Genomic DNA, 16,870 nt, shown 5'->3' with positions numbered 1-16,870 from the left:
AGCAGGACGTTTTTCCTGTCAGATGAGTGGGGAGGAAGGGACCTTAATTTAGGTAATGAACTGAGAGAAACAGAGTTGTCTAAGGAAAAGAACACTGGATTTGGAGTCAGAAGACCCGGGTTCTAATTCTGGCCTGCTGTGTGACCTGGGGCAAGCCATCTGACTGTGGTTGTGGTCAGGATTGGACTGTGAGGAACTGGGGGCTCCCCTCTTGAGCCCCCTCCCCTCTGACTCTATCCTAAGTCTTGGGAGCGAATTTCTTCCTTATGGCTTCTCCGTTGATGTTGCACTCTATTTCCCTTGCTGGCTGGGTGTTTGGGGGCCGTGCCAACTGCCAAGGAGCCCCTGGTGCCATAGAACGGGGGGCACGCTGGATGCCCTGTTGCCCTGGGCAACCATCTGCCACCCGCTGCTGCAGGAGTTGGCTAACAGTTGTCGCCTGGGAAGGATTTCAAGGCAACATGGCTCAGTGGAAAGAGCCTGAGCTTGGGAGTCGGAGGTCATGGGTTCGAATCCCGGCTCTGCCACATGTCTGCTGTGTGACCTTGGGCAAGTCACTTAACTTCTCTGAGCCTCAGTTACCTCATCCGTAAAATGGGGATTGAAATTGTGAGCCCCACGTGGGACAACCTGATCACCTTGTATCCCCCCAGCGCTTAGAACGGTGCTTTGCACATAGTAAGCGCTTAACAAATGCCATCGTCATCATCAAGGTAAGAGCAGTGTGGCCGCAGGGCCTGGATTCTAATTCTAGCTTTGCTACTTGTCTGTTGTGTGACCTTGGGCAAGTCACTCAACTTCTCTGCCTCAATGACCTCATCTGTAAAACGGGGATTAAGACTGTGGGCCCCTATGTGGGCCATGGACTGTGTCCAACCCGATTAGCTTGTACCTACCCCTGTGCTTAGTACAGTGCATGGCATATAGTAAGGACTTAAAAATACCAGAAAAAGAGGCCAATGAGAATAAACACACCAATTACTTCCCACAGCCTCCTCCCTCCCTCTCACCCCTCCTCTGTTGTGTCCCCGACCCTCCCCTCTGGCCTGACCAGAGTTACCCGGACACGAGCGGCCTTGGTTTCCTCCACACCTTTCCCCCTTCTCCTCTGTCCTTCCCCATCACCCCAGGCCGGGAAGGCCTTATCAAAGTCTTCTGGATTCTAGGATCTCCTGGTTCCACAGACCTTGTGGCCCAGCCCTCAGCCTCTATGGGATAAGAACTGTTTCATGGGGATGGTTTGGGTCTGTGGGTTGTTGCTCACCTCTACTGTGGCCAGTTGTCACCATCAGGCCCCCAGAGCACTAGCCCGGACCTTTGCCCACTGGGCCCGAGGCTCTGTGCCAACGCCACAGATACCCAAACCTTCAGCCCTGCTTCCTCCCCCGGACCGAATGTGTTCTGGGGAGGGAATTGTTAGTAATTTGCCCCTCCCGATTGCCCAGTTTTCCAGCCAGACTATTCTGGTGTCAGGGCCACCTTGCCTGGAGACCTCTTCTCTCTGGGTGGGTCTTCTCACTTTTACCTCTTGGCTAGGGGAAGTTGAGGCCCGGCGTGTGTACGTACTTGGGAATGATCTGGGGCCCCCGTGGTAGCCGGGAGAAACTTTTCAGTTCGTTGTTGGGCTCAAACAGGGGTTTTCTGAGTTGATTCATTTTCTGCTTTCAGATCCTTAGCTCCTCAAAGCCAGGGCCACCTCTTCCCCTCCTCCCTCAGTCCCTCCCCTCAGTACCGGGGCCCAGTGGGGGTTTTTCTGGTCCTCCTCCCTCTGTCCATCTGCTCAGTGCCCAGGTCAGGGCTTGCTGCTCAAGTGACTTCATCTTCTGGGCAGAATGGGCAAGTGTCCACTGCTCAAAAGAGACAATCGACCCTAGGGTGGGGCTGAGGGAAAGGACACCTGGAGAGGGAGGTCCTGTGGCGAGGCATTCCCAGGCAACCGGGTCTGTTGGGGTTGACGGCTAACTCAGAAACGAAACCTTTATTGACTGCAGCAAAGGCCTTGGTGCTTGGCCGATCCCCCTGCCTCCATCTCCGGCCAGGGTGTGGTTGGGGAGCGGAGGCGGGGGGGCTGGGAGAGCGTCGGGTCACGTCAGTTTGAGCGTGTGCTGCCATTCCCGGGAAACCAGCCTCCCGGATTCCTCGGACTCCTGCCTGTCCAGATCCCACCAGGACCAGTGCCGGGTCAACCCTGGGGTCGCCAGGGTGGGGATGGAGGAAGCGGAGTTGCGGGATGCAGGGAGAGAGAATGAGCTGGTCTGGGAGGATGGAGCCTGTGGTGGGGATGCCAGGTCTGCAGAGATGGGGCGGTGAACAGGGGCTGCAGGGGTTCCCCTCTACCCGGCGTTGCCTCAGAGCCCTGCCCCAAGCAGGCTGAGCAGGACACTGGCCCCCAGGGCGGCCAGACTCCCCCCGAGCATGGCGGCAGCCCCGTCCCTCTCCTCCTTGTCGAGGCCCTCCACTCCACACAGGCTGCTGGAGCAGCAGCTCACCATGACCAACGTCCCGTGGACGGTCTTCGTCAGTGGTTCACAGGCATCCGCGCACCACATCGAGTAGGTGGTCAGGTGCCCAGAATCTGTGGGGGCACAGAGCGGACAAGTGGGGACCCCTCCGAAGGAACCCAACCCATCACCCCTGGAGATAGGGTTGGGGGAACGGTGAATGTAAGACTGTCTGACTGTACATATCTGTCCCGCCTGTCCCGCCATCGACCCCCGGCCCACGTCATCCCCCGGCCTGGAATGCCCTCCCTCTGCCCATCCGCCAAGCTAGCTCTCTTCCTCCCTTCAAGGCCCTGCTGAGAGCTCACCTCCTCCAGGAGGCCTTCCCAGACTGAGCCCCTTCTTTCCTCTCCCCCTTTCCTCTCCCCCTCGTCCCCCTCTCCATCCCCCCGTCTTACCTCCTTCCCTTCCCCACAGCACCTGTATATATGTATATATGGTTGTACATATTTATTACTCTATTTATTTATTTATTTATTTATTTATTTTACTTGTACATTTCTATCCTACTTATTTTGTTGGTATGTTTGGTTCTGTTCTCTGTCTCCCCCTTTTAGACTGTGAGCCCACTGTTGGGTAGGGACTGTCTCTATGTGATGCCAATTTGTACTTCCCAAGCGCTTAGTACAGTGCTCTGCACATAGTAAGCGCTCAATAAATACGATTGATTGATTGATTGATTGATTGATTTTATTTTGTTAGTACGTTTGGTTTTGTTCTCTGTCTCCCCCTTTTAGACTGTGAGCCCAATGTTGGGTAGGGACTGTCTCTAGATGTTGCCAATTTGTCCTTCCCAAGCGCTTAGTGCAGTGCTCTGCACATAGTAAGCGCTCAATAAATACGATTGATGATGATGATGACTCCTGATCCCCCGCACCAGTCCCTCTGTCCTTTTTCTCCCCTGCTCCCTTGCTGGAAGGCTGTCACTGGGACCCGGGAACCCATCTTCCAGGCGAGGAAACTGAGGCTGTGGAGGAGGGGAGGTCACTCAGTTGAGCTCAACGTCCCTGACCTTGGCTCCAGCCAGGGAGATCGAGCGCTGCTTTCCCCTTTTCCAGCTGGACTGACCCTCCCTGAGGGCTGGGTTTTATCCAGGATCCAGGGGGGCTGGGGATCACTCCAGGGGCAGGGGCTCACCTGTCAACCCCGAGGAGACGAGGGTTTTGCAGTAGTTGCTGGAAGGTGGACAGGGAGTGTCGTTGAGGCAGAACTCTTTGCTGAGCTGGGACTCGCACGTGTAACACCTCAGGTTGCTGCCTGCAGGGCCGGGGGGTAGGGAAGAGACGAGACGGGGCATTATTTCCCCCCAACCCCAGCCAGTCTGAGCCAAGACCTCCCTCCACCTCCGCCCCTGCCTTCTGGGGGCTGGGAGCCTCCCCCTATCTCATCCTGAGCGCCAAGCTCAGTCCTGCTCCACAAAGGGGGAGATTGACCAGTTTTTATGGCATTTATTAAGCGCTTACTATGTGCAAAGCACCGTCCTAAGCGCTGGGGAGGTTACAAGGAGATCAGATTGTCCCCCAGGAGGGGGCTCACAGTCTTAATCCCCATTTTACAGATGAGGGAACTGAGGCCCAGAGAAGTGACTCGCCCAAAGTCACACAGCTGACAATTGGCAGGGCCGGGATTCGAACCCGTGACCCCTGACTCCAGAGCCCGGGCTCTTTCCACTGAGCCATGCTGCTTCTCTAAGTTGTTTCTGCGGGATCCGAGGACCAACTAGAGGAAGTGGCTTTCCTTTGGAAGCATTTCCTGACTGTTGGTAGGCTCCAATCTTGGAACGGGGGACTGTCCCTGGAGCTCTCTTCAGGAAATATCAGGCACCAATCCGTCTTGGTCGGTTTAGTCCGCCCTCAGAGAAAGCAGCGTGGCTTAGTGGATAGAGCACGGGCCCGGAGTCATAAGGACCTGAGTTCTATTCCTGGCTCTGCCACGTGTCTGCCGTACGAACTTGGGCAAGTCACTTCCCTTCTCTGGGCCTCAGTTACCTCATCTGGAAAATGGGGATTAAGACTGTGAACCCAAAGTGGGACAGGGACTGTGTCCCACGCAATTACCTTGTATCTGCCCCAGTGCTTAATACAGGGCCTGAAGCAGCGTGGCTCAGTGAAAAGAGCATGGGCTTTGGATGAGTCAGAGGTCATGGGTTCAAATCCTGCCTCTGCCAGTTGTCAGCTGTGTGGGCAAGTCACTTAACTTATCTGTGCCTCAGTTACCTCCTCTGTAAAATGGGGAGTAAGACTGTGAGCCCCCCGTGGGGCAACCTGGTCACCTTGTAACCTCCCCAGTGCTTAGAACAGTGCTTTGCACATAGTAAGCGCTTAATAAATGCCATTAAAAATACCACAATTATTATTATTACTAGTTGCTCACCCTCCTGGAGACAGGGGAATGGATCAGATGGCATCCTGGGGCCCTGCTCGAGGCCAGGGGTCCATCTCATCAGCAAGAGTGCTTTGCTTTGCCAGTTTAGCCTTCCTCCTCCTCACTCCTTCCTCGAGGGAAGAGAGGGTTAGGGATCAGATAGGGAGGCATCCCTCAGACACCTCCCAAAAAGGAGTTTGGAGCCATAAAGGTGTTGGGAACACCAGACATCCCGGACTAAGCTAGGCTCTGCCCCACGGGGCACCAAACTGACAAACTCCCAGAAAGCTCAGCCTGGAGGGGCCAATGGGATTTGGATGCAGCCCGGGCTTTGGAGTCAGAGGTCATGGGTTCGAATGCCGGCTCTGCCACATGTCTGCTGTGTGACCTTGGGCAAGTCACTTAACTTCTCTGAGCCTCAGTTACCTCATCTGTAAAATGGGGATTAAGACTGTGAGCCCCTCGTGGGACAACCTGATCACCTTGTATTCCCCCCCCCAGCGCTTAGAACAGTGCTTTGCACATAGTAAGTGCTTAATAAATGCCATCATTGTTATTATAATGGGATTAGGCCCCTGCTTCCAGGTAAGATCACACCGACCCCACTTAGAAGTGCAAAGTCAGTCTTTCTTTTAGAAGACCGTGAGAACGAGGCTCCCTCAATTCCTAATTCCAGCATTCCCTCGCTTTTGTTCTTGTATTTGTTAAGCTCTTTTTTTTTTAATGGCATTTATTAAGCGCTTCCTATGTGCGGAGCACTGTTCTAAGCGCTGGGGAATTTACAAGGTGATCAGGTTGTCCCTCGTGGGGCTCACGGTGTTCACCCCCATTTTACAGATGAGGTAACTGAGGCCCAGAGAAGTTGCCCAAAGTCACACAGCTGACAAGTGGTGGAGCCTGGGATTTGAACCCATGACCTCTGACTCCAAAGCCCAGGCTCTTTCCACTGAGCCACGCTGCTTCTCTTACGATGTGCCAAGCACCGTACTAAGCGCTAGGGTACGTACGAGATAATCAGGTAGCACATAGAGTTCATAATTCAAGTCGGAGGGAGAACAGGCATTGAATCCCCACTTTGCAGACAAGGGAAGTGAGGCACAGAGAAGTGACGGGACTTCTCCCCGCTGTTAGCAGCCCTTCCTGGGGTCCATCCTCAATCCTTCCCCTGCCTTCCGGGGATACCTCTGTTTCCTTCCACCGGTGCTTCGTACTCCAGATAGTCGTCGTCATAATTCTCCTCTTCTTCCAGGTCCTCAGGCTCCGGCCTGTCAGGCCCCACCTCGTTGCTGACAGCCCCTGCCAGACCCCTGGACCGTAAACCTCCCAGCCCGGACGGCTCCGACGTCTCCCCCCAGCCCCACCCTGCCACCCACGATGGCCACTGTGCCCCAGAGGGGCAGCGGCAGAGTCACACTAAGGACCCGTGCCACCCCAGAAGGAAGGGGAAAGGGGCCGCTGCTCTCCTGCACTGGTATATCTTTTCATTTGCCTTCGAGCGGGGCCGATCAGACAGGGGAGAGCGGCCGGCAGCCAAGCAGAAGGGTGTGGATGCCACCCTGTGCGCCGCACCAGCGTGCTGCTGCTTCAGGTGGCATCTTATCTTCTTTTTCTCCTTCCCCACCCTCCATGATAGCCCTCCGTAGGCCGGCAGGTGTGGAGAGGAGGTGGAGTTGAGGAGGGTAGGGCTTGGTGATGCCTTTTTCCCTGGTTCTTGTTTCCCACTCTCCCCGGACAAAGACCACTGGGCTCTCTCGTACTCTCCCAGGGTCAGGGACCCAGGGGTCATTTGAGGGGGATAAGGAGGAGGCGTACCCACTCCCCTGCCCCAAAAGGAATAAAAAACAGGTGTCTAAGCTCACCTCCTCCTTCCCCTCCCAATAGGGGACTTCAATTTGGGCCCCCTGTCTAGATGCAGAAACCCTCAGGCCGGAGAGGACTTCTGGTCCCAATCCAGCCCAGATGGGCTCATCCTCTGAAAACATCCTGTCCGCTCCGGCTCCCCTCCCCAACATCCTGTACCCTCCCCAACCCCTGGAAAGAGGGGGGCTGCCAACCGAGCCTCGGTTCCCACAGCACTCTCGGTAAGGCTGCCCTCACCTTGCGCGGCACACAGCAGGGTGGTCAGCAGGGCGGTCAGCAGGGCGGTCGGCAGGGCAGTCGCGAGAGCCTTCATCCTTGGGGGCTTCGCGGACAGGGTCTGCTGGTCTGCTGGAGGGCAGAGAAAGACCCAGGAGTCTGGGGGTCTCTGGAGCCTGTGGGAACTCAGAGGGGGGTGGGGAGAGGCAGGCAAGGGAAGAGCCTCTCTCTCTCTCTCTGAGAGGCCCCAAACCTTGATTGCCCCAGGCTTCCCGCCAGCTTTTGCTGGGAACAATGGATTTTTTTGGCCTGTCCTTGGGCTTGGCTTAAACCATGTGCTTCCCTCCTTGAGCTAGGGGACAGAGGTCAGGGCAATGGGGCAGGATGGAGGTTGTTCTGGTCCACGTTGTTCCTTCTCCTGGTGCTTATGTCTCTCCCTGACCATCTCCACAGGGCGGGGGCCGACCTCATCCGGCCCCCCAGCCCTGCAGGTGGGCTCAGCCCGGACTCCTGTAGTTCTCGGCAGCTTTGCTGGCAGGCCGCAACCCTAGGAGACCCGTGTGGGACAGGGACTGTGTCTGATCTGATTGGATCTTAACGCTCTCGGCACTTTGCCCAGGACTGGGTGCATAGTAAGCGCTTAAATACCACAGTTGTTATTGTTAAGTACCTTGTCCCCTCTCACATCATGCTCATCATCCCATTTTGTACGAGGGGGTGGGATCGGGGGGCGGACAATCTCCTGTCTTTCCACCCCCACACTCCAGAATGTTGTCAGGTCACTCTCTGTTATCTCTGTTCCCTGGGAACAGATTCATTCATTCATTCACTCATTCATTCAATTGTATTTATTCATTCAATCGTATTTATTGAGCACTTACTGTGTGCAGAGCACTGTACTAAGCGCTTGGGAAATCCAAGTTGGCAACCTATAGAGACGGTCCCTACCCAACAATGGGCTCACAGTCTAGAAGGGGGAGACGGACAACAAAACAAAACATGTGGACAGGTGTCAAGTCGTCAGAACAAACAGAATGAAAGCTAAATGTACATTAACAAAATAAACAGAATAGTAAATATGTATTTATTATTGAGCGCTTACTGTGTGCAGAGCACTGTACTAAGCGCTTGGGAGGTACAATTCGGCAGCAGATAGAGACAGTCCCTGCCTACAGCGGGCTCACAGTCTAGAATGAGTCACGGTTGTTGACTGACGGAGGCCCGTAAGGACAACAGTAAGAATAATGGTATTTGTTAAGGGTTTAGTCTGTGTCAAGCACTGTACTAAGCACTGGGGTAAATCCAGAACCATCAAGTCAGATGTAGTCTGACCGCACCTGTAAACCCACCCGGGGCTCACAGTATAAACTGTGGGGGGAGAACAGGGATTAAATCCCCCGTTTTAGAGGTGAGGAAACCGAGGCCCAGAGAAGTTAAGCGACTTGCCCGGGGTCACACAGGAGGCACAGGGCGGAGCCGGGATTAGAGCCTCTGTTTCTAAAGCCGGTGAGGAAAGGAGAGATCCTCATGGATAACTGAAAACCACGGATAATCTAGCCATCATTAACTTCTGCCTCCTCCACAAAATAACAATAATAATAATAACAATAATTGTTGTATTTGTTGACCACCCCCTTCTCCGCAACACGCTATCCAACCTTGGCTTCACAGACTCTGTCCTCTCCTGGTTCTCCTCTTACCTTTCCGGCCGTTCATTCTCAGTCTTCTTCGCGGGCTCCTCCTCCCCCTCCTATCCCCTTACTGTAGGGGTTCCTCAAGGGTCAGTTCTTGGTCCCCTTCTGTTCTCCATCTACACCCACTCCCTTGGTGACCTCATTCGCTCCCACGGCTTCAACTATCATCTCTACGTTGATGACACCCAAATCTACATCTCTGCCCCTGCTCTCTCTCCCGCCCTCCAGGCTCGTATCTCCTCCTGCCTTCAGGACATCTCCATCTGGATGTCTGCCCGCCATCTAAAACTCAGTATGTCCAAGACTGAACTCATCATCTTCCCTCCCAAACCCTGTCCTTTCCCTGACTTTCCCATTGCTGTAGATGGCACTACCATCCTTCCCGTCTCACAAGCCCGCAACCATGGTGTCATCCTCGACTCTGCTCTCTCGTTCAACCCACACATCCAATACGTCACCAAAACCTGCCGGTCTCACTTCCACAACATCGCCAAGATCCACCCTTTCCTCTCCAACCAAACCGCTACCTTGCTAGTTCAATCTCTCATCCTAACCTAACTGGATTACTGCATCAGCCTCCTCACTGATCTCCCATCCTCCTGTCTCTCCCCACTTCAGTTTATACTTTACTCTGCTGCCCGGATTATCCTTGTACAGAAACGCTCTGGGCATGTCACTCCCCTCCTAAAAAATCTCCTGTGGTTGCCTGTCAACCTACGAATCAAACAAAAACTCCTCATTCTTGGCTTCAAGGCTGTCCATCACCTCGCCCCCTCCTACCTCACCTCCCTTCTCTCCTTCTCCAGCCCAGCCCACACCCTCCACTCCTCTGCCGCTAACCTCCTCACTGTGCCTCTTTCTCGCCTGTCCCACCATCGACCCCCGGCCCATGTCCTGGCCTGGAATGCCCTCCCTCCACACATCTGCCAAACTAGCTCTCTTCCTCCCTCCAAAGCCCTACTGAGAGCTCACCTCCTCCAGGAGGCCTTCCCAGATTGAGCCCACTTTTTCCTCTCCTCCTCCCTATCCCCCCCACCTCCTTCCCCTCCCCACAGCACTTGTATATATTTGTACAGATTTATTACTCTATTTTACTTGTACTTATTTACCATTCTGTTTATTTTGTTAATAACGTGCATAGAGCTATAATTCTACTTATTCTGACGATTTTGACACCTGTCTACATGTTTTGTTGTCTGTCTCCTCTTTCTAGACTGTGAGCCTGTCGTTGGGTAGGGACCACCTCTATAGGTTGCCGACTTGTATTTCCCAAGCACTTAGTACAGTGCTCTGCACACAGTAAGTTCTCAATAAATACGATTGAATGAATGAATGAATGGAAGTTGGAGATCGGGGTTGAGTCCTGCCTCTATTGCTTACCTGCTGTGTGATCTTACGCTCTCTGGGCTTCGGTTTCCTTACCTGTAGATACCTGTTCCCCGCTCCCACTTAGACCAGGAGCTTCATGTGGGACAGGGACTGTGTCCAATCAGCCCCAGAACTGGGCAAAGTACTTGGCACATAGTAAGGGCTTAACAAATAACACCATGATCATATTCGAGAGAAAACTTGGGCCCAGAAAGCAGCCGTGAAAGCAATGGCCTGGGTCCCACAGGAGTTTCCAGGTCAGCTTCACCTAAGCCTGGAAAAGGAAAAGTTGCTTTGTTGCTCTAGACTGTAAACTAGTTATGGGCAGGGAACATGTCCTCTAATTCTGTTCTATTATACACTCCCAAGCATTTCAACTAGTGCTCTGCACATAGTAAGCACTCAATAAATACCATTGATCGATTGATTAGAGATTCTCTGGGGTCCCTGGACTGCAGAACGAGGGAGGATCACAGGGAAATCTGGAAGACCCTCTCCTCTTGAATCCCTACTTCTCGAGCCCCAAACCTCCTCCTTGTTTTCCATTTTATAATAATTAATGATAATTATGGTATTTGTTAGGCGCTTCCTCTGTGCCAGGCACTGTACTAAGCGCTGGTGTGGATACAAGCAAACCAGGTTGGATACAGTCCCTGTCCTTCTCAGGGCTCACAGTCTTCATCCCCATTTTACAGATGAGGTAACTGAGGCCCAGAGAAGTGAAGTGGTTTGCCCAGGGCCACACAGCAGACAAGTGGGGGAGCTGGGATTAGAACCCATGACCTTCTGATTCCCAGGCCCGTGCTCTATCCACTACGCCATGCTTCTTATCCTTCTCTCTCCCTTCCACCTCCTCTGTTCTCCCTCCCACCTGCTCCACTCTCCCTCCCACCCCCTCCATCCTTCCTCTCATCTTCTCCTTCCCCTCCTCTCCTCCTGCCCTCTCTGCTCTCCCTCCGACACTCTCCACACTGGCTCCCAATTTCAGTAGGCCCCTGGCCAACCCTGGAGGCCGAGGCTTTAGCCAGGCCTGTGAGCCTGTGTGAGTAGCCCGGAAAGTTGTGGTCAGTGACTCGGGATCAGAATTGACTGGATAACGGCCCCTCTGCTTGAGACAGATGGGGAGCATGAGTGGGAGAGACCCCACGGGAAGGAATCCCATGAACGCCCTCACTGCCAGAATGTAGCCCCAACAGCCAGAGTAAGGATGTCAATTGGGAAACGGCAACCAGGAACCTAGATATCGTAGCCTGACACCGGAGTGACCTCTCATCTAGCCCTCAGCCTCCCTGAAGGGTCGGACTTACCAGCGCGAGCCTCCAAGCGCCCCGGCTCCTCTTGGCTCCAGCTGCCGGAGCAGGGGGATGGCAGATTGACCGTAGGGGTGGGCAGGGCCTCTCCTCCCTCCGCTGGCGGAGAAACACCTTGTAGAGGACCAACCGGCTCGCTCGCCAGCGGCAGAATTGCCCAGTTTCTGCGTTTCCTCGAGAGCTTAAAATATCTGCCCCCAGCTGAGCTGGAAAAGTCATCAACCATCAAAAGACTCTTGGCCTTGAGTGCACATTGTATCCAAGCCGGCATCAGATAAGATCCACAGCAACCCAGGACCCTCCCTGGACTCCCCAGCTTCCCAGGGAAGCCAGGTTGGGCTGGAAACCTTTTATTCAGCTGGGCTTCCCAATGACAGCCCCCGCCCCCATATAGGGCTCTTCTTCTCCGCCCATGCAGTAGCCGAGGGTGACGGAGGAGAGATGGTGGGGGGGCACAGGTGGTTATTGGGGTGAATAATACTGAAGGGGCCAGCCAGTTCTGGGCACTCCCTGGGCAGAGGGCTGAGTTGGGAGGGAGGGGTCAGTGAGTGGGTTGGAAGAGGCAGGTGAGGAGGGTGGGAGGGATAGGGGAGCTGTTGGGAGTCGTCAGTGACTGGAATGGGAGGAATCAAAGAAGTGGGGAGCTGGGGGTCAGTGAGCAGAGTGGGATGTTGTCGGTGAGTGAGGAGGAAGGGGTTAGTGTGGCCGTTACGGCTGGCTGTGACTGGAGGAAAGGTGAGGTCACCTCAGAGACCAGACTTGCCTCCCCACCAGATAATAATAATAATAATAATGGCATTTATTGAGCGCTTACTTTGAGCAAAACACCGTTCTAAGCGCCGGAGAGGTTACAGAGTGATCAGGTTGTCCCAGGTGAGGCTCACAGTCTTCTTCCCCATTTTCCAGATGAGGTAACTGAGGCCCAGAGAAGTGAAGTGACTTGCCCAAAGTCACACAGCTGACAAGTGGGGAGCTGGGATTCGAACCCACGACCTCTGACTCCAAAGCCCGTGCTCTTTCCACTGAGCCACGCTGCGCAGCCACCCAGCCCCCGGAATGCCGATGCCAGCCTGGTGCCCGTGTCCGAGAGCCTGGTGCCAGCCTGATGCCAGCCCCCAAAGAACCCAGAACTAGCCCCCAGAAGCCTGATGCCAGCCCTATGCCAGCTGCAGCCGGTGCTCGGAGAAGCGGGGCCTCTCCAAGCTGCTCTTCCGCCTGCAGGAGCACTGGGAAGTGGGGTCAGCAGGGCCAGCAGCTGTTGAAGCTTCAGGATTCAAGCTCCATGTCTTGGCTAGTCTTGGGACCGGGGCCAAGCCGGGGCCGGGACTGGGCCTGCAGGAGCCAAAACACCGGCACCGGCCTGTGGGAACTAGGAGGAAAGGTTGAGGGGAAATCGGGGACGGAAGACAGCAGACCGAGCCAGACCTTGGGGATAATAATGATGGCATTTGTTAAGCGCTTACTATGTGTGAAGCCCTGTCCTACATGAGGGGGGGGATACAAGGTGATCAGGTTGTCCCACAGGGGGCCACACTCTTCATCCCCATTTTACAGATGAAGGAACTGAGGCACAGAGAAGTGAAGTGACTTGCCCAAAGTCACACAGCTGACAAGTGGTGGAGCTGGGATTAGAAACCACGATGTCTGACTCCCAAGCCTGGGCTCTTTCCATTGAGCCACACTGCTCTGGGGGGCTGCCATGGCTGCTGTCCCCTGACTTCTCTCTCCCTCTTCTTTCTCTCCTTCTCTTCCTCCTCCTCCTCCTCTTTCTCCGCTGACTAGGCCATTCCTCCCATCCACAGGAAATCGGGGATGGAAGACAGCAGGCCGAACCAGACCTTGGGGATCTGAGGGACTGCCATGGCTGCCATCCCCTGACTTCCCCAGCCTTCTTCTTTCCCTCCTTCTCCTCTTCCTCCTCCTCCTCTTTCTCCTCCTCCTCCTCCTCATTCTCCGCTGACTAGGCCACTCCTCCCATCCACAGGAAATCAGGAATGGACAACAGCAGGCCGAACTAGACGTTGGAGATCTGAGGGGCTGCCATGGCTGCCATCCCCTGACTTTCCCAGCCTTCTTCTTTCCCTCCTTCTCCTCTTCCTTCTCCTTCTCTTTCTCCTCCTCCTCCTCTTTCTCCACTGACTAGGCCATTCCTCCCATCCACAGGAAATCAGGGATGGACGACAGCAGGCCGAACCAGACCTGGGGGATCTGGGGGGCTGCCATGGCTGCCGGCCCCTGACTTCCCCCGCCCTCTTCTTTCCCTCCTTCTCCTCTTCCTCCTCCTCCTCCTCTTTCTCCGCTGACTAGGCCATTCTTCTGTGTTGACGCCGGATTCATCAGTGAGTCCCAGGGAATGTGGGATTGAGTCACGGATCTGGCTACAAAAGACGACAGAAATCTCCCCTTGGATCCAGACCCGAAATCAGGAAGCAGGAGAGCAACAAGCCAGATGAGGTAACTGAAGGACAGAGAAGTGAAGTGACTTGCCCAAAGTCACACAGCCGACAAGTGACGGAGCCGTGATTGGAACCCATGACCTCCGACTCCCAAGTCCGGGCTCTTTCCATTGAGCCACGCTGCTTCCGTATGTAATGATGTTTTGTGTATGTAGTAATGATGTAGTACACAGCTATAATAGCATTGACACCTGTCTACTTATTTTGTTGTGTGTCTCCCCCTTCTATACTGTGAGCCCGTTGTTGGGTAGGGACTGTCTCTCTGTGTTGCCGATTTGTACTTCCCAAGCGCTTAGTACAGTGCTCCGCACACAGTAAGCGCTCAAGAAATACGATTGAACGAATGAATGAATCCACTGAGAGTCACCGGCCCCTCAGCTGAACCCCCTTTTTTCTTTTTTACAGAAGCTTTTCAGAGAAGCAGCGTGGCTCTAACGGAAAGAGCCCGGGCTTTGGAGTCAGACGTCGTGGGTTCAAATCCCGGCTCTGCCAGTTGTCAGCTGTGTGACTTTGGGCAAGTCACTTCACTTCTCTGGGCCTCAGTTCCCTCATCTGTAAATCAATCAATCAATCGATCGTATTTATTGAGCGCTTACTGTGTGCAGAGCACTGGACTAAGCACTTGGGAAGTCCAAGTTGGCAACATATAGAGACAGTCCCTACCCAACAGTGGGCTCACAGTCTAAAAGATGTAAAAATGGGGATTAAGACTGCGAGCCCCCCTTGGGACAACCTGATCACCTTGTAACCTCCCCAGCGCTTAGAACAGTGCTTTGCACATAGTAAGCGCTTAACAAATGCCATTATTATGTTAAATTTGCTTGCATCAAATAAGATTAACTTATAAAGATAATAGAATCTGCCATCCCCTAGATTTCAATTAATTTGATTATCTTTTTAACATGCTTTGTTGACCGCTCACTCCACAGAGCAGTTGTACAATGTTTACGGTATTTAGACTGTGAGCCCACTGTTGGGTAGGGACTGTCTCTATATGTTGCCAATTTGTACTTCCCTAGCGCTTAGTACAGTGCTCTGCACATAGTAGGTGCTCAATAAATACGATTGATGATGATGATGATGCTCTGTTGACCGCTCACTCCACAGAGCAGTTGTACAATGTTTACGGTATTTAGACTGTGAGCCCACTGTTGGGTAGGGACTGTCTCTATATGTTGCCAATTTGTACTTCCCAAGCGCTTAGTACAGTGCTCTGCACATAGTAAGCGCTCAATAAATACAATTGATGATGATGATGCTGCTTTGTTGACCGCTCACAGAGCAGTTGTACAATGTTTACGGTATTTAGACTGTGAGCCCACTGTTGGGTAGGGACTGTCTCTATATGTTGCCAATTTGTACTTCCCAAGCGCTTAGTACAGTGCTCCGCACATAGTAAGCGCTCAATAAATACGATTGATGATGATGATGATGCTCTGTTGACTGCTCACTCCACAGAGCAGTTGTACAATGTTTACAGTATTTAGACTGTGAGCCCACTGTTGGGTAGGGACTGTCTCTATATGTTGCCAATTTGTACTTCCCAAGCGCTTAGTACAGTGCTCCACACATAGTAAGCGCTCAATAAATACAATTGATGATGCTGCTGCTGCTTTGTTGACCGCTCACAGAGCAGTTGTACAATGTTTACGGTATTTAGACTGTGAGCCCACTGTTGGGTAGGGACTGTCTCTATATGTTGCCAACTTGTACTTCCCAAGCGCTTAGTACAGTGCTCTGCACACAGTAAGCGCTCAATAAATACGATTGATGATGATCAATCAATCAATCGTATTTATTGAGCGCTTACTGTGTGCAGAGCACACAGTATCTGATACAAGTATCAGATCTGGTACAAGCATCTGATACAAGGATCTGATTACCTTGTATCTACCCCAGCACTTAGAATAGTGCAGTGCTCCGCACATGGTAAGCGCTCAATAAATACGATTGATGATGATGATGATGCTAGGTTGCCAACTTGTACTTCCCGAGCGCTTAGTACAGTGCTCTGCACACAGTAAGCGCTCAATAAATACGATTGATTGATTGATTGTTATTATTTTTTTTTTTCCTTTAGGTTTTCGGTACCTTAACCGTGCTCCAGGGACCCCTCAAGCAGGTATGGTGACCGATGGCGAAAGTTTGAGGCTGAAATCGGGGCGTAAAGTCACCTGCTGCGGCAAAGAGGTAAGGCAGAGCATCCCCCTCGACGACGCCTTGGCGACCGCGCCTGCAACCAAACGGCATCCCGGTCCGTTCCCATGGCAACGGGATGGGGGCGCGTGGCGCCCTCTGGTGGCCGGTACGGGCAACTCCAGCCTCTTCTGAACGCCCTGGAGCTCCAAGCTGGACAGCTCTCTCCGAAGGGGGTCCCACAAAACCAACAGTTGTGCAGTTGTGTGCGGTTGTTCTTTCCCCAGTGTGTGTGTAAAGCCGACCCTGTGAAGCCAACCAACCCTGCAGGGGCTGACCAGCCCCCACCCGGGGTGGATTTCTAGGCTGTAAGCTCGTTGTTGGGTAGGGACCGTCTCTATATGTTGCCGACTTGCAGTATTATTATTACTATGGTATTTGTTAAGCGCTTACTATAATAATAATGATGGCATTTGTTAAGCGCTTCCTATGTGCAAAGCACTGTTCTAAGCGCTGGGGGGGATACAATGTGATCAAGTGGTCCCACGTGGGGCGCACAGTCTTAATCCCCATTTTTTACAGATGAGGCAACTGAGGCTCAGAGAAGTTAAGTGACTTGCCCAAGGTCACACAGCAGACTAGTGGTGGAGCCGGGATTCGAACCCATGACCTCTGACTCCAAAGCCCGTGCTCTTTCCACTGAGCCACGCTGCTTCTCTAATGCTAAGCACTGTTCTAAGTGCCGGGGTGGGTACAGGGTAATCAGGTTGTCCCGCGTGGGGCTCACACTGTAAATCCCCATTTTACAGATGAGGTAACTGAGGCATAGAGAAGTTAAGTGACTTGCCCAAGGTCACACAGCAGACAAGTGGCGGAGGCGGGATTCGAACCCGCCTCCTCTGACCCCCAAGCCCGGGCTCTTTCCACTAGGCCACACTGCTTCTCAAGCGCTTGTACTTCCCAAG

The 16,870-nt window shown here is 53.4% G+C and overlaps 1 protein-coding gene across 7 annotated transcripts; it reads right to left on the bottom strand.

Annotated features, from left to right (window-relative positions):
* Positions 1-1,963: 1,963 nt before the first annotated feature.
* GPIHBP1 (glycosylphosphatidylinositol anchored high density lipoprotein binding protein 1) lies at positions 1,964-15,969 on the bottom strand. Of its 7 annotated transcripts, none has more exons than XM_038760508.1 (5): positions 15,944-15,969; positions 6,963-7,073; positions 6,048-6,161; positions 3,639-3,758; positions 1,964-2,575 (listed from the first exon to the last, which is right to left on the bottom strand). In XM_038760508.1, exons 2-5 carry the CDS (start codon positions 7,036-7,038, stop codon positions 2,349-2,351), a joined length of 537 nt encoding a protein of 178 aa, XP_038616436.1. In that variant the 5' UTR covers positions 7,039-7,073; positions 15,944-15,969; the 3' UTR covers positions 1,964-2,348. The 7 variants fall into 7 exon arrangements, with proteins under 7 accessions (XP_038616436.1, XP_038616437.1, XP_038616434.1 ...); XM_038760509.1 differs by having other exon boundaries at positions 6,963-7,070; positions 15,944-15,963; XM_038760506.1 differs by lacking the exon at positions 15,944-15,969 and adding an exon at positions 15,861-15,933 and having other exon boundaries at positions 6,963-7,070.
* Between the last annotated feature and the right edge of the window lie 901 nt (positions 15,970-16,870).

This window comes from Tachyglossus aculeatus, chromosome 18, assembly GCF_015852505.1.
Source record: "Tachyglossus aculeatus isolate mTacAcu1 chromosome 18, mTacAcu1.pri, whole genome shotgun sequence".
NCBI classification, from domain to species: Eukaryota; Metazoa; Chordata; class Mammalia; order Monotremata; family Tachyglossidae; genus Tachyglossus; species Tachyglossus aculeatus.
Note: the sequence above shows the minus strand (reverse complement) of the source record. Positions and strands in the feature narration are given on the sequence as shown.

Coding starts and splice junctions, on each gene's coding strand:
- GPIHBP1 (XM_038760502.1), bottom strand. CDS start 11,539: ATGGTTGATGACTTTTCCAGCTCAGCTGGGGGCAGATATTTTAAGCTC. Junction 7,074..11,310: donor GCGCTTGGAGGCTCGCGCTG/GTAAGTCCGACC, acceptor TCTGCCCTCCAG/CAGACCAGCAGACCCTGTCC. Junction 2,576..3,638: donor CGTCTCCTCGGGGTTGACAG/GTGAGCCCCTGC, acceptor GTGCCCCCACAG/ATTCTGGGCACCTGACCACC.